Source organism: Cydia splendana, chromosome 8 (genome assembly GCF_910591565.1).
Source record: "Cydia splendana chromosome 8, ilCydSple1.2, whole genome shotgun sequence".
Taxonomy (NCBI): domain Eukaryota; kingdom Metazoa; phylum Arthropoda; class Insecta; order Lepidoptera; family Tortricidae; genus Cydia; species Cydia splendana.
The window spans coordinates 16,002,679-16,017,675 of record NC_085967.1 but is presented as its reverse complement, the minus strand read 5'-3'; the positions used below and the strand labels follow the sequence as shown (position 1 = coordinate 16,017,675).

The following is a 14,997-nucleotide window of genomic DNA, read 5'->3' as shown; positions in this document are numbered from 1 at the left end:
CATGTCATATCATCTTCCTTATTTTGGCATACACATTACACCCGCGTTCATTCACTCCTGCGTACCATTCGTGTTAGCTTTCATAAAGTTTATGTTTAGGTACTTTACTTTTATTTCCGACTACAGAATACAAAAATCGCTGATCATAATAAAATGGCACCTGAAATTGTGCCACTCTTTATTCTCACGGATTCCACAATGAAAACAAGTATAATGTTTACTCGGGCGATTGTGAAACTCTACATTTGCAGTTATTGTCAAAATATAATTCAGACGTCTTTAAACGTTAAGCAATAATATCAAATTTCATGTCACTGTCAAAAGTTATTGTTCTGCACAAGGAATCCGCATTAACAGCAATAAAAAAACAATAGGTCAGCCGCAAATAAAAACTGATTAGGTAGGTATATCATTGTTATAAGATCTGATAATTCTTAAGCTAAAGCGAAGTGTGAAAGTGACGCATATTATCTTAATCGATTCGGTAATCATTCGAAATGGTTACATATTATGAGATATAACCGCCGCAAAATAAATAAGTGTAATAGGGTGAAAGGTGCCATAACAACTACCTAAAGTAATTTGAAAAAACAGGAAGCAAATGGCGCACAACGTAAAGGCCTGTGCACACCGGCTTGCGCGTGCGCTAAAATGTTGGAGCCGCACACGCACACGTCACGCAAGCGGTGTGCCGTCTCTCATAAGGATCTGTATACTACAATGCCGCACGCACACGCAGCCGGTGTGCACAGGCCTTAATTCGGTTAGGTGCAGGCGCTGCGCGTGCGCTTAGGTTCTTGACATTTTGTGAGAATATCACGCTGTTTTGATTGTAGAATGCTCCGAGGCCGCCGGGTTGCAGGATTACATTTAGCATTTGATTTCAATAGACTTGGGTGGGCCGCTACTTTAATGATAACGACGTGTGCTAACATGAATCAATGCCCTATGTATCGAATAAACAAATAAATAAGCGTATATTGCTATCGGCTATCTAAATGGTCAATATGTTGGAAACTAGCTTTTGCCATTTACGCAAAATCTTAATTGGAGGTAAGAGGTAAGCCGAACCTCAGAAATTAAACTGCAGTTTTGAAATAAGCCTCTTAAAATATAAGGTTTTTGCGTCCCCTATAGGTATACCTTGAAAGCCTATTCGCATAGTTTAAAAGGACCTCATTGGGATTAAATTGGATCAAGGACGAACTATTTGCAATGCATATAATTACCTAAACTATAATGCAATATATGCCACTTTATTGACCAATTTAGCCTGAGAATTTACGCGGTTATTTCAACCAATCTCATGAATTTCATTATATCTGTGGGAATCAGAAAAAGTGTAAGCAAATCAATGTTTACCCCCACTTTCAAAGTCATTACGATCGCAAAAACGGACAGACAGACACTAACCAGACAGACATGTCATGCGAATTGATGGACAGACGGCGACCACAACAAAGAGGTAGAAAGCGGAATGAAGTATTTAGGCGGAGCGTTTCGCGTTAGAAGCGATATTATAAAGGCAAACTGGGAACCAGGTGTTAATGAGTCAGCTAGTTAGCTATTATCAACCGTCGAAACATACCGGCCATTCCGAGAAAACTATATCGGGTCTAAGTTGCGATCTATTTGCAAATAGCGCGAATAGAAATAGCGCGTATTAAACTTACTTATTAGATAAAGTAGTTACAGTAAAGTAAATTGACTTGCAAATAAACAGTCCTATTGCATATTATTCGTAGTATTCGTAGGTGTAGAAGAGAAGAGTAGTATATAGTCCAAATCTTATACTATACGACCATTTATTCTCGCTAATCCCAAAAGTTTGATCGGACTTACCACTCTTACCAGTCAGACAATACTAGGAACTAATTTAATACAAAGTAGGTATAGTTGAAGTAGTTTCGAAGAATAGTATGTAATTGCCATTAATAAAATATTGACGCTGAAATGATCCAATCTATCTACTCTCTATAAGTATAGGTTCATATCATGCCTACAAGAATGTAAAATTTATGTAAGGCTCGCGGTTAGAGTTAAATATTATAAGGCCCAACTTGCACCATTCCACTAACACGGGGTTAACCGGTTAAACCTGGAGTTACCATGGTTACAAGTACATTTTGATACTGGGTTAACGGTTTAACCGCTTAACCCCGGGTTAGTGGGATGGTGCAAGTGGGCCTAAGGCATGTAAACCACGATAACTTACGATTAAACAATGTACCTAGCTGATACTTATTTGCTCTACTATCATAGCGGCTCCTTAAGAGCCAACGGGAGTGGTCATTTCTCCATACAAACGTACTCCTCGTTTTCCTCCGTGGTTTTTGAAGCTAGAGCAATGATTTTTTCAACAAAGATTAATATTGTCAATATCTGTGTCGGACCGTTTTGCTTTTTTTTGATATTTTTGTTTTTTAAGGCGCTACAGCCCTTCAAAAATGGCCAAAATGGCCTAATTGACTATGCCGCAATGAGAGGCGTGGCATTCAAAACTGATATCAATTAGCCAAAAAAGCAAAACGGTCCGACACAGATAATTTCATAATCATTTAGATTTCCAAATTTGGTTACGATTGGTTAAGTTTTGGAGGAGGAAACAGAGGAGTACTAAACCTCGATTTTTGAGATTTTTACGCAGGATTTTTCGCCTTGTCCTTATCGCACTACTTTTAGGTGCCGCTTCCGTTAGCGAGACGGGTATATTTACCTAAAATATTTAAAACTCAGCTCCTGTTTCGCCTTAAGCACACATATTATTGTTGTGTTGGTGTTGTTGTGTGTATATAGTCTACCAAAAGTCGATTGAGGATGCGATTACACTTTAAACCTACACAACGAAGTGCACTTGCAATAAAACGTAGCTCGTTGGCTAATTCGATCAATTGGCTTGAGAAGCTCAGCCTAATCTTCGCAGGGCAACGTTTCGCAAATAAGGTCAACAAGGTAATAGGGTCGGCTCGGATGAATTGGAGGGTATCGGATCGACGATTCGCTAAGTATTTCCTTAGGACACGAACGAAGATATTTTACGTCAACTCGCTTGTTACCGTAACTAAACAGGTTATTCACAGCACATCAATATGTAAATTCAGGCGTCGTTAACACTCATTTTTATTCTCATTTATGTCGATTAAGAATGTCTAGAATATTCTGAGCTTCTATATATAAATTATACACTCGTTATTGACCTTTAGGTTTTGTTATGTTACCATAATACAGCTGCAGTATAAGGTATATATCATTTTCATGAATACTATACCACAACAACAAACTCAAAATTAACTAAATAAAAGCGCTGCGCGCCGTAACAGCTCTGCAAAGTATAGGTATGCCTGTTATTTGCCTCCAAATAAATATACATATAAGCATAAGAAACGTGAATAAAAAACCGGGCAAGTGCGAGTCGGACTCGCGCACGAAAGGTTCCGTACCATAATGCAAAAAAAGGCAAAAAAAACGGTCACCCATCCAAATACTGACCCCGCCCGACATTGCTTAACTTCGGTCAAAAATCACGTTTGTTGTATGGGAGCCCCACTTAAATCTTTATTTTATTCTGTTTTTAGTATTTGTTGTTATAGCGGCAACAGAAATACATCGTCTGTGAAAATTTCAACTGTCTAGCTATCACGGTTCGTGAGATACAGCCTGGTGACAGACGGACGGACGGACGGACGGACAGCAGAGTCTTAGTAATAGGGTCCCGTTTTACCCTTTGGGTACGGAACCCTAAAAATGAGTTGATTGATCTATGGCAGTGTATTAAGTAATCAACATGCCAAGATTGCCAAGTCTATTTTGGTCGGTTTTTATTGACATTTAGATAGCAGAAGTAATAAGAAAAAGTGCTTGGTTCGTGATCGAGCGGCGATAATAGAGCGGATGGATAACCCGGCGCGGCGCCGGCGCAGGGGCGCGTTCTCGTAGCTTACCGAACACTGACCTCAAAGAAACCAGTATAATTGTGACTCGCGACCCATAATCTTATACCTTTAAACGAGCAATTCTTGTTTATTTATTTATATATATATTTCGGGGATCTCGGACACGGCTCTAACGATTTCGATGAAATTTGCTATATGGGGGTTTTCGGGAGTAAAAAGCGCATTTTTGAGTTTTTATATGTTTTCCGAGCAAAGCTCGGTCTCCCAGATATTTAATATGAATTATTATGCATAACCAAATTACTTGTTTAGGTATCTTTCGAGTAACAGGCAAGCAGGTTGTGGTTGTACGTGTATCAAATTTAAATTTAATGACATAGCAAAGTTATTATTCCAACAACTATAAAATTAAGTATGCCACTAGTGAAGGGTTATTAATTTAGGTTAATTAACCTAACTATTAAGGCCGGGTGCGTATGCGTAGACGTGCGCGTTGTAATATACAGTTCCTTATGAGATCCGACACACCGCTAACGTGACGGGTGCGTGCGCGGTTCCAACATTTTAGCGCACGTTCACGCGCACGTCTACGCACACGCAGCCGGTGTGGCCTGGCCTTTATGGCTGTTGTGTTCGGAAAGTCACACTGAAAACGGAAAAATCGCCAAGAAACAAACTAGTCAATGTTTTTGATCTCTTTTCAATCAATATTTTTTTTTGTAGTTCACTTATGATAAGGTTCTTACGAACCACCATTCGGGCGAGGGCGAGAATTCAAAGCGTGGCTATTAAAATATGGGACACTTTATTGATCTAATATCATTAATACCGCGAAAAACAAAAATGGAAAATTCTTCATCTGCCTCTCCAGGCTCTCTAATCTCTCTATCGCTGGAATATGCAAGAGCGATAGAAGCAGATAACGAATTTAGATTTTCGTTTTTGCAGTAGGCCCTCAGAGCATAAATAATTAAATATATAGCGGTTTGACTGAGCCGAACTCTTAAGTGGCAGCAACAACAGCCCAGTCAGTCACGCACGCGGGAGAAAGTGAATCACGAACAATAGAATGGACGAAGACAAATCGGAGGTCCATGACCAAAACACGAATAAGCCATTTCGGGCTCACTTACTAAGCACACAGGACATACATCCTTGACACTTATCTAAATACTGTACTTAGTGTGAGACTAATTAATGTCATTTGTTTTTATACGTCTTACCTACTTCGGAAAATGGCGGGTTGCAATATCAATTATGTAGTTAACATGTCTTTACGACACATACAGACAATTACCAATTATTGACGTGTAATTAATGAAATGAAGTCCTGGACCACCATGATACTGGGCAATGTACATAAGGGTAAATTTGACAACGGGATGATTTGGAAAATCGCAAATTCCTACAAATAATACAACCATCCCTTTCGAATATTTAATGCCATAGGAGAAGTTTTATACAAATGTAAAACAGAAAAAACATAAGAATTTTATTAATTTGTTAACGTCATTAATTTCCATTCACTATTATAGAGCTGGGTATTTTTGCTGATTGTACTTTTAAAAACAATTACGAAAATTAAACGTTCCAAGTAATTGTTTAATAAGATAATAACTGTGTGCATTAAATCGTTTCCTCATACATTGTTTCAAAATAACGGTATTAGTACTATAATAATATTAACGCCACTCATTCCGTAGTACTCGAAGGTCGTGCCAAGAACCGGTATTCAGATTCACTTAACTATAACAGGATTTCAGTTTTTGTTGGGGAGGCCCGTTACCTGATATAAAAACTCTAAACAACTTGCGTTTAGACATTCCGCGCTATTATAATGCGAAAGTTTTGATGTAACAGTATAATATCAGTGGTTGAAAGCTGAACTTTCAACTTTATATGACAATTATGATATAATGAACGTTCTGGTTAAGGATGTAAAAAATAAGTAGTAAATTATAAAGAAACCTGTTCATTTGATAAAAGCTTGATAACAATAAGTACCTGTTTTCTCTCTTTTTAGAAGGTTTAACAACAATTGCCTGACAAAAACTACCCACTCTAAATTTTGGCATTAGATTGCCAATATGGCTCTAACTTCGCCGATCGTACTTCGAGCATTATGTCTATCTCTAATTAAGGATGCGACCAGAAAAGCGCTAAGATAAGTACAAATGATTAAAGGAGATGTAGGGCTTTATATAGACGTGAATTTTAGATTAGTATGAAAAGGACCAAATGTACCAGTCCTTTTCATACATCGTGAGGTGTCAGGAGTATAGTTGTCCCGTTCTCGAGAATGGCACAACTATGGTCAGGAGGTTATTAGATGAAAACACTCCTGGTTTACTTGAAATAGCTTATCGGTAGAATCAGTACCGGTCGTGTCTGTAGGACATAGTAGGATATGTCCCTCTCTTCAGTCCAGTTCTTCAGCCAGTAAGAAGCAAATGCTTTGTAGCGAACATAAAATAAATGCGATCGTGCCGGCTGGTCAGGAACTAACAAAACTAACTAGCCACGCCGCCACAGTAAAAGGTTAAAAAATACCTATCACGTAACAATTATAGCCTAAGCTTATATTCCTACTGTTTACAGTGCTCAGGCGAATTAAACGTTGAGATGAACTAGTTCAGCTGCGATCCAAGAGTCGTTAAAAGTGTGGCTTACCGGTACACGTATTTGTACTGGTTTTTCTTAACGCACGATTTGGCTACCGACTGGAATATCGCTCCTTGTTGACTGTGGTACGGTGAAATCGAGTTATTGCCGCTAACGAAAGGCCGCACGATCGAAACAGACGTCTTTCAGGCGAAACTAACCAGTAGCCACGTCATTGTCACACCACGTTTAGTATGGAAATAACATGCTAATATGAATGAACTATGGAGGTATTATGATAATCTTATCGCAAAACGCGTTAACATGTAGCATAATTAATAATCAAAATCGCATCTGATTTACTTTGAACTTAAAGTGGACAGGCACTGTGGGGCATGATACGCACGAATAAAATCTGTGTAGGAGAATTCAATAAAAGCATGTGGTCATACCTATATACCTATAGTAGCATGTTCGTGACGTTCGGGCATCGTCATCGGGCACGTGACGGGCTTTTATGCATTTGCATGTAAACTTTCCGATTGAAATGATATTATACTAATGATTATGTCGTCCAGTATATTCCTAAATGCTATGTTTCACTTCAGCAAAATGTTACGATACTCATACCTTTAATAATCGACTCTACCTATTAGACGCTCCGAAACGCGCGAGTGACTAAAAATACGTGAGTTAAACCGTAAAATTAGTTTAATGTTACGAGACTGTTTTATTTGTACCTACAAATTGATAAGGTAGGCCCTTCCGGTATCATACCTAAGTACGTTATTCCTACCATAATTTAAACTAAAGTTAACACAGAGTTAAGTTGGTGCATAGTACTGATTTTAGCCATCACTTTAATTCAATTAACTGCACCGATATTATGATGTCTGATCTGATCGCTACAAAATGATGTCTGATAAATATCAATTAGAAACTGCAATTAAGCATCCAATTTAAAATCATCCTTGCATGTTTAATGGCCACAATTACTCATCAAACTCAAGCACAGCAGAACACGATCCACGCAAATTTTAAAGTCAAGAAACTGGTTTCGTTTTATCTGTTCCCAAGGTTGTTTTATCATCGAAATTTAATGACATTCCAATATAACGAGAGCTGAGGTCACCTGCAGCTCATGGGTTAATAATAGTGATGACCTAACACTGCCTTTGCAAGTAAACATATTAAGATTCTATTAAATAAAGTCATCTCTTATCTCTTCAAAAACATAGGTATATATAGGTTTATCTTATCATTTTACACCGGCAAGAATAGATAATCTCCTAAAATATGTGTTGTGGAATTTAATATGAGCTCTGTTTTGACAACAAGTGCATACTGTTCTTTTATCAAAACATGTGCCCGTGAAACTGGGGCAATGTACTGCAACATGAAACTTAACCACATTTCACAGTATTTTGCTGCAAATTTAGATATGTATTGCTAATTTTTTTTGTTAAAGGAAAAGCAATATTTCAAGGCAAAACCCATAACTAATTGTTGATCTCCTATGTCGCATTTTGGAATAGGTAATATTTAAGATAAAATGGATAATTTGTTTATTAACCAATTTTGGAGAATATTTGATCTGACCTAGAGACTTTGTGACCTATTAACTTGATTGAAGATAATAAGAGCACGGGAACAATGAGTAAAGTCAAATCAATCAACATTGTTAACAACAGTCATTATCTGAACTCGAACTCTGCCAATAATTGCTTAATGCCTCTAATGAATGAATGTACACAAAGGCATGAGAATAATGCTGATGATGATAAGCACATCAACTAATTAGAGAAAATAATTAACACCAAAAGCAAAAGTTGGTGTCAATTGCAGTTTGCTTGGTCTCTTTTAGATTCTTCTAAGATCTAGAATTCATAAACATGCCTAATCTAAAATAGATGTTTAAGAAATGAAATTATTGAATAACACTCACCTGTCCTTGGAGAGATGGGGACTGCTGGTTTTGGGGCTGAGTTGGAACACAGCCTGCCAATCTTGCTGGGAGGCTTGAGTCCTGATGGTTTCGGCAGGCTCGAGGGTCTGGTAGATTCTGCAGACTTGACTGAAGCTGCAGCTGTGCTCTGAGATGCTGTAGAGCCGGGGGGAGATGCATCTCCTACTAGCGACGTCGATGACACGGCCGGCTGCAGCGCCGCGTCACTCGCCGTCGTCTCTTGCGGTTCGCTCATTCTTGATTCACTTTATTGATGCACTTCAATTTTTTTTATTGTTCATGAACCTATCTTATCAATCGCCCGCATGTTAAGTTTTCACTGCAATTTAAATAATATTTGCGACGCGACACCGATAAACACGCGAATGCTAAAAATAAAGCAAGTTCCCGCGCAATAGGAGAGGACACGCAATATGGATCACGGCCAATGTTGGTTATCGTAAATATAGGACGTTTCTTTAAGAACTGTTATAATATCTTCGATTTCTTTAGGAATATTTACGAGTAATCAAAACCCAAAATTAAGTGATGTAAACATCACGCGACCGCTTAAAAAAATAAATAACAGAAAACAATACCGTGTTATGTTTTTAATACACACAAAGTCGTTAGCTCATCTTGAGCAAGCTAGCATAATAGAGAAAATGTAACGGCATACCTTGAGGAACTGGAGCACAAAAGTGCTTTCCGCTACCTAGAAAAAATCGCGAGATTTTTACCGCTCGTTGAAATGAAACCCAGCTGAGCTTGACAGCGTTATCAATAGCACTAGCACTGCACAAACATTATTATTTTAATCCATAAACAAAATTCTTTTCACATCTATAAATGTAGTTTGGCACTAAGAGTCATTGAACATTATCGCGGAGTTAAGAAGCACGTAGGTAAATATTTATGGACCCATTATTTAATACCACGACAACAAAAATGCGTTTTGCTGTTCCACCGTCTCCGTCACCGACCGAAAGTTCAAAATTACCACAGATAAACTTTCTCCGTACTCGTTATTAAATATTACTCCGGTAATAGTTAAAAACGCAGTCATTCATAATTTCCAAGAAAAGTATTATGATTTACTGCAAAATTGTTTATAAAATTACTGTTTTCTATTTTTTAATAATTAGTTAGGTAAAAAAAAGGGATAAATCAAGTGGTAAATGCATTTATACATTATTTTTCTCATAGCCAGCAGTCTAATATAAGTCTCAAATAGGCTCCGTCTGTTTCTCCTTCAGCTGTCATTCCATCTGTCTGGTCACGTCACTGTCACTCATCTCGCTCGTCTGTCTTGTATTTTGTGATTGTGTGGTTAGCAGATGGCACAAACAGCAATTTAACGTAGCCATAAGTAATTCAATTAAAAACTAGAATGGAATAAAATACGCAATCAGACCCCAAGAATCCTAAGATGAAGTTAAATCACAAAAGCATCGAAAAGGATGGGTGCGGGTAAGGTTCCTTTACACTGCTAAAATTCCGGCGAATTTTCTATATTTTATCGTTTTAATCTAAGGAAAACATACCTATTTATGATTACAGGAGCATCAGCCTCACTCCTGAAGAGCCAGAAGACATCTGGCACGCGTACAACCTCATTTCTGAAGGAGATATTGTGACTGCGTCTACCGTACGTAAAGTACAAACAGAATCCGCTACTGGTTCGTCTACCAGTAGCAGAGTTAGGACAACTTTGACTATAAATGTGGAGACAATAGACTTCGATACTCAAGCATGTGTGTTACGGTTGAAAGGGCGAAATGTGGTGGAGAACCAATATGTCAAGGTAACTTTTTTTTATTTCATCCATCCTCATCCTAATGTTTGTTAGGAAATTAATCTTACATTATCCATAGTCATAAATGATCTACTGGAGTCCAGTGGCGGATTTGCACTAAGGCCCAGTAGGCCCGGACCTGGAGCGGCAAGATATAAGGGGCGGCAGTCTATAGATGGGTGCTGAGAAAGGGGTGGCTAGTAGTTACTACAGGGCCTGGGGCCTAGGGCGGCCAACACTGCAAATCCGCCACTGCTGGAGTCTAAATAATCCTATGTGATGATTAGCACCATAAGCCAATAGACAAAGAATGATTCCATTATTGCCATGAAATTGATGATGAATCTATGAAATTCTTGACCATAATATTAACAACCATTTTCAGATGGGTGCATACCACACATTAGATCTAGAATTAAACAGAAAGTTTAATTTACAAAAAGCACTATGGGACTCCGTGGCCCTGGAGAGAGTGGAGATGGCATGCGACCCGGCAGCAAACGCAGACGTTGCTGCGGTGGTAATGCAGGAGGGGCTGGCGCATGTGTGCCTCATCACACCGTCCATGACTCTAGTGCGGTCAAAGATTGATATCACTATTCCTAGGAAACGGAAAGGATTTGTACAGCAACATGAAAAGGTATATGATTGAAGTTCACAATATGAATAACTGTTACAAATTATGGACACATTAAAACCGAGATTATTTGATTAGTGACAGAAAATAAAGGAGGCCACTTGTAAAGTGCCACCTCTTATTCAGGAAATAGGTTGATTTTGACCCTTTCCTATTTTTTCGTCATTTGTACTCCAGCCTCTTCAAATATTTTCTATTAATGTCACATAATGCAAATAAATACCTAAAATTTCACCATTTTTAAATTACTGTATCAAACAGTCGACTGTGAATATGGGTATGGGTGCACATCTTATTCAAAAATATGTCGCAATAGCTCTAATGTTGGCAAATGGCAAACTATGGGGTATATTTTGGAGAAAATTGACCCATATCAAAAACACCAAACACTGGACTAAACATACCAAATTCTCAATTCCAGGGCCTAAACAAGTTTTACGAAGCAGTGATGCAAGGAATTCTGCGGCACATAGACTTCTCCATAGTGAAGTGTGTAATTATAGCATCCCCCGGCTTCGTCAAGGATCAGTTCTTCGAATACATGATGCAGCAAGCCATTAAAACTGACAACAAACTGCTCATTGATAATAAGGGCAAGTTCTTGCTGGTCAAAGCATCGTCTGGGTTCAAACATTCATTGAAAGGTATATTAACAGATGTTGATCAATTTTCTTATACATACAACAAAATTAAAATATACCACTGAAAACAAACATTTGGAGTTTTTGTACTTTTACTCATTAACATTATGAAAATTAGGTGTTCAGTGCCAGTTTCCAGAAAAGCAAAGACGTCTTGTGACCGCGTCTTCTTTGTTTTTACGCAATTTAATGTGTATTAGGTACGTGGGCCATACTGAAAGTTTCTGGATTCTGATATATGAGATGTCTTATTTTTTCTAAGTGGCCAGTCCAGGAACTTTCAGTATGCCCTAAGTATTAACCAGAACTGCCGGGCTAGCACATAATTGACTACTGACTATTGACTAGGACTACTGTGATATTTTCACCCTTTGTTGAATATCCAGTTTTTTTATGATTATTTGTATGGAATTAATTTTTTGCTTCTAACACTTATAATAATTTAGTAATCAAAAGATCGAAATAAGTCAAAACGAAGGGCCATAGGGCTATGTTAACAACACAATAAATTATGTAAAAATGTTTTTTATAAAGTTAATATCCAGGAAGGAAAATGGGGACTATGTTTGAATTGAGAAGCGGTTCCATTGTCTTAATCTTTTTCATTGTATAATTTCAGAGGTTCTTCAAGAGCCAGCAGTAATGGCAAAAATCTCAGACACAAAAGCGGCAAGTGAGGTAAAGCTCCTGGAGAGTTTCTACACCATGTTGCAGTTGGAGCCGGCCAAGGCGTTCTACGGGAAGAAGCATGTTGAGAGGGCTAATGAGGCACAAGCGATTGAGGTCCTGATGATATCTGATAAGTTATTTAGGTTTGTATTTCCTTTTTGTATAAAAGTATTGAATCATTTTCTGTTTTTCGGTGAAGAAAAATTGAGAGGAAGTCTGCATAGATTTGTAAACAAATTAGAACGTTTGCATGAACTCGCCCAGCTGCATAAGCTATCTGGGACTAGAGTACAAATACACTTGTTCAATGGGAGGGGTCCTGTGCCCAGTATTGCATTTTAAAATGGTGTGATTGTGATATCGCAAGAAATAATGTAGCTATCTGACTCCCTCACATTAGTGCTTTGTGAAGATTGTAGTGATAGTTTAGTTGTCAAACCTGCGGTAACAATATTTTGCACCACTTTGTGCGTCTTCTTCTTCATTTATCTAAGCTATGGATATAAAGAGTTGTCCCGTTCGCGAGTATGTTCTCCCTTTTGTATGGGAAAATGTTCTCGCTCGAGAATATTTCCCATAGTAAGTTGAGAATGTTCTCGAGAAGGGAACAACTATAGATATAACACAACCCAACTAAACATGTCAATACTCTAATCCTAAACCTTGATTGCAGATGTCAAGACATCCAGAAGAGGAAGGAGTATGTTGCGCTGGTGGACTCGGTACGGGACAACGGTGGAGACGTCAGAATATTCTCGAGCATGCACGTTTCTGGTGAACGTAAGTTTCTATTCACTTTCATTATGTTACCTTTTTACTGTGTTGATTTATTCACATTAAGTAGTTTTGTTTCATTATGCACGATACGTCACGAGCAAAAAAAAAACTCTTAAATGAATGCACGTACGTAGTTGGAATGTACTCGTAGACACTTGTTTTGAGCAAGAGCAAATTGCTTCAAAAAATGGTCCTCTAGGTCCAAAAAATATTTAGTCTGGTCCCTAATATGATCAGGAACACAATGTTAAAATCAACCACCATTCTTTATAGGCATGTTGTATAACTGTAGCATTTGTTTTTACAGAACTGGACCAGCTAACAGGCGTGGCAGCCATTCTGCGGTTCCCAATGCCCGAGTTGGAAGACAGCGACGAAGAAGACGAGGATTCAGATTCGGATTAACTTTTACACATTAACACAATAGTATGTGCTCAATGAACAAACTTTGGTGCAGTCAGCCTGCTAGGCGTTCAAAATAATCTTAGTACTAGCAGGAGCTTAATGTCTATGGTGTGGTCACACGGACGCGGATTCGCGCGCCGCGGCGGTGTGCAAACGGGACATCGCTATATACCTAATGTTCATAGCGCTGTCTCGCTCACACAGCGGATCCGCGTTCGTGTGGACGAAGAGAACATGAGCGTGTATCATTTTCTCAAACTTGCGCGGAAATATTGTCATCATCTCTAGACGACCGGTCTAGCCTAGTGGGTAGTGACCCTGCCTGTGAAGCCGATGGTCCTGGGTTCGAATCCCAGTAAGGGCATTTATTTGTGTGATGACACAGATATTTGTTCCTGAGTCATGGTTGTTTTCTTTGTATTTAAGTATTTATATATATCGTTGTCTGAGTACCAACAACACAAGCCTTCTTGAGTTTACTGTGGGACTTGGGCAATCTGTGTAAGAAAGTCCTATAATATTTATTTATTTATCTTTGTTATAATAGGCTGTGATCATCATCTGTAATTACATAATTAATTACTTGGCCGGCCGGTAATCCCTAATTTCCCGGCAAGTTTAGTAATGTTCTATTTCAAAACATTATCTCATTCGCTGAAGCTGACTGTATTCAAATGTTTCCTTAACTACTATTCAGTCATATAGTGTGATTACAGCTATGGAGATATTATGGTCATAATTACAATTTTGGAACAAAAAGAGATAGCAAATGAGCAGTTTGTACACTATTTAATAACTTTTGTTGTTGTGTAAGCGTTTTAACTAAGCCAAATAATCAGTGGTAACTTTATTGGGCTTTCAACTGAGTGCTATGTACCATCGCCTACACTGTTAACTTTCCATCGGTGGACCTTATTACAAAAGGCATAAGGTCCACCAATGCACAGTTAACCCTTTGGACGCCAATGACCGATATATCCGCACCGCAGGTTCAACGCCAAAGACTGATTAATCGGTCACAAGCCACAGAGTAACATAGACCTACGTGCATATGCATAAATTTCAATTTTAGTTTTGACACTTCGGTGACGTGGCGTCCGAGTAGCGTAGTGAGTGCTTTTGTGTTTGACATGGCGTGGAAAAGGTTAAGAGTGTTGCTGTTTGTACGAGTATGTAGCCTATGTAATGTATATGACACCGTAAGATTGTGAACCCGTTAGTTTACAATCTAACGTAGGTTAGGTTAGGTTAGATTGTAATCTCCCTACCGTCAGTTTATAATTTAACTAGCGATATTATAAACTGACGAGTGTTTACAATTTTACGGTGACATATATACATTCAGCTACAGAAATAAGTAGTTAAACTCCCCTGCAAACAAACTTCTAGGCAGGTAGTTCAATATCTCTGCAATGACTTTGCATGTTAGTACAAATTAAAAAAAAGCGAAAATGGGATTCGAAAAAATCAATTAGGTAGCAGATGATCGATTTCCATGACTAACTTACATTTTTGGGCGAATATTTGCATTTTCTGTTCGTTTTGCAAATGTTCTTTCTAATTTGTTCTTTTTGATAAAACAATCTGTATAGTATAAGCAAAAAGAATAGACAGTATAGAGGGGTCCTGTCATT

The 14,997-nt window shown here is 38.3% G+C and overlaps 2 protein-coding genes across 6 annotated transcripts in view; one reads left to right on the top strand and one right to left on the bottom strand.

The window, feature by feature from the left end:
- Positions 1 to 9,413, bottom strand: part of LOC134792915 (CAP-Gly domain-containing linker protein 1) — an 80,940-nt gene extending 71,527 nt beyond the window's left edge. For 3 of the 5 annotated variants that reach the window (XM_063764359.1, XM_063764362.1, XM_063764361.1), the window contains exons 1-2: positions 9,119 to 9,413; positions 8,440 to 8,779 (exon numbers count right to left, since the gene is read on the bottom strand). In XM_063764359.1, coding sequence (XP_063620429.1) covers positions 8,440 to 8,695 — 256 coding nt within the window. In that variant the 5' untranslated portion in view covers positions 8,696 to 8,779; positions 9,119 to 9,413. Of the gene's footprint in view, positions 1 to 8,439; positions 9,096 to 9,118 lie in introns of those variants that run through there. The other 2 variants (XM_063764364.1, XM_063764360.1) reach the window with 2 other exon arrangements.
- Positions 9,414 to 9,739: 326 nt separating this feature from the next.
- Positions 9,740 to 13,418, top strand: LOC134792907 (protein pelota). The gene is made up of 7 exons (XM_063764349.1): positions 9,740 to 9,909; positions 10,000 to 10,243; positions 10,620 to 10,874; positions 11,293 to 11,515; positions 12,132 to 12,324; positions 12,855 to 12,961; positions 13,266 to 13,418. The coding sequence occupies exons 1-7, from the start codon at positions 9,869 to 9,871 to the stop codon at positions 13,361 to 13,363; spliced, it is 1,161 nt and encodes a 386-aa protein (XP_063620419.1). The 5' UTR covers positions 9,740 to 9,868; the 3' UTR covers positions 13,364 to 13,418.
- The last annotated feature ends 1,579 nt before the right edge of the window (positions 13,419 to 14,997 follow it).

Bases quoted from the DNA above. Each gene is read 5' to 3' on its own strand.
- LOC134792907 (XM_063764349.1), top strand. From the start codon at position 9,869: ATGAAGTTAAATCACAAAAGCATCGAAAAGGATGGGTGCGG. The intron at 10,244-10,619 runs GTAACTTTTTTT...AACCATTTTCAG, and splicing joins TGGAGAACCAATATGTCAAG to ATGGGTGCATACCACACATT. The intron at 10,875-11,292 runs GTATATGATTGA...TCTCAATTCCAG, and splicing joins TTGTACAGCAACATGAAAAG to GGCCTAAACAAGTTTTACGA.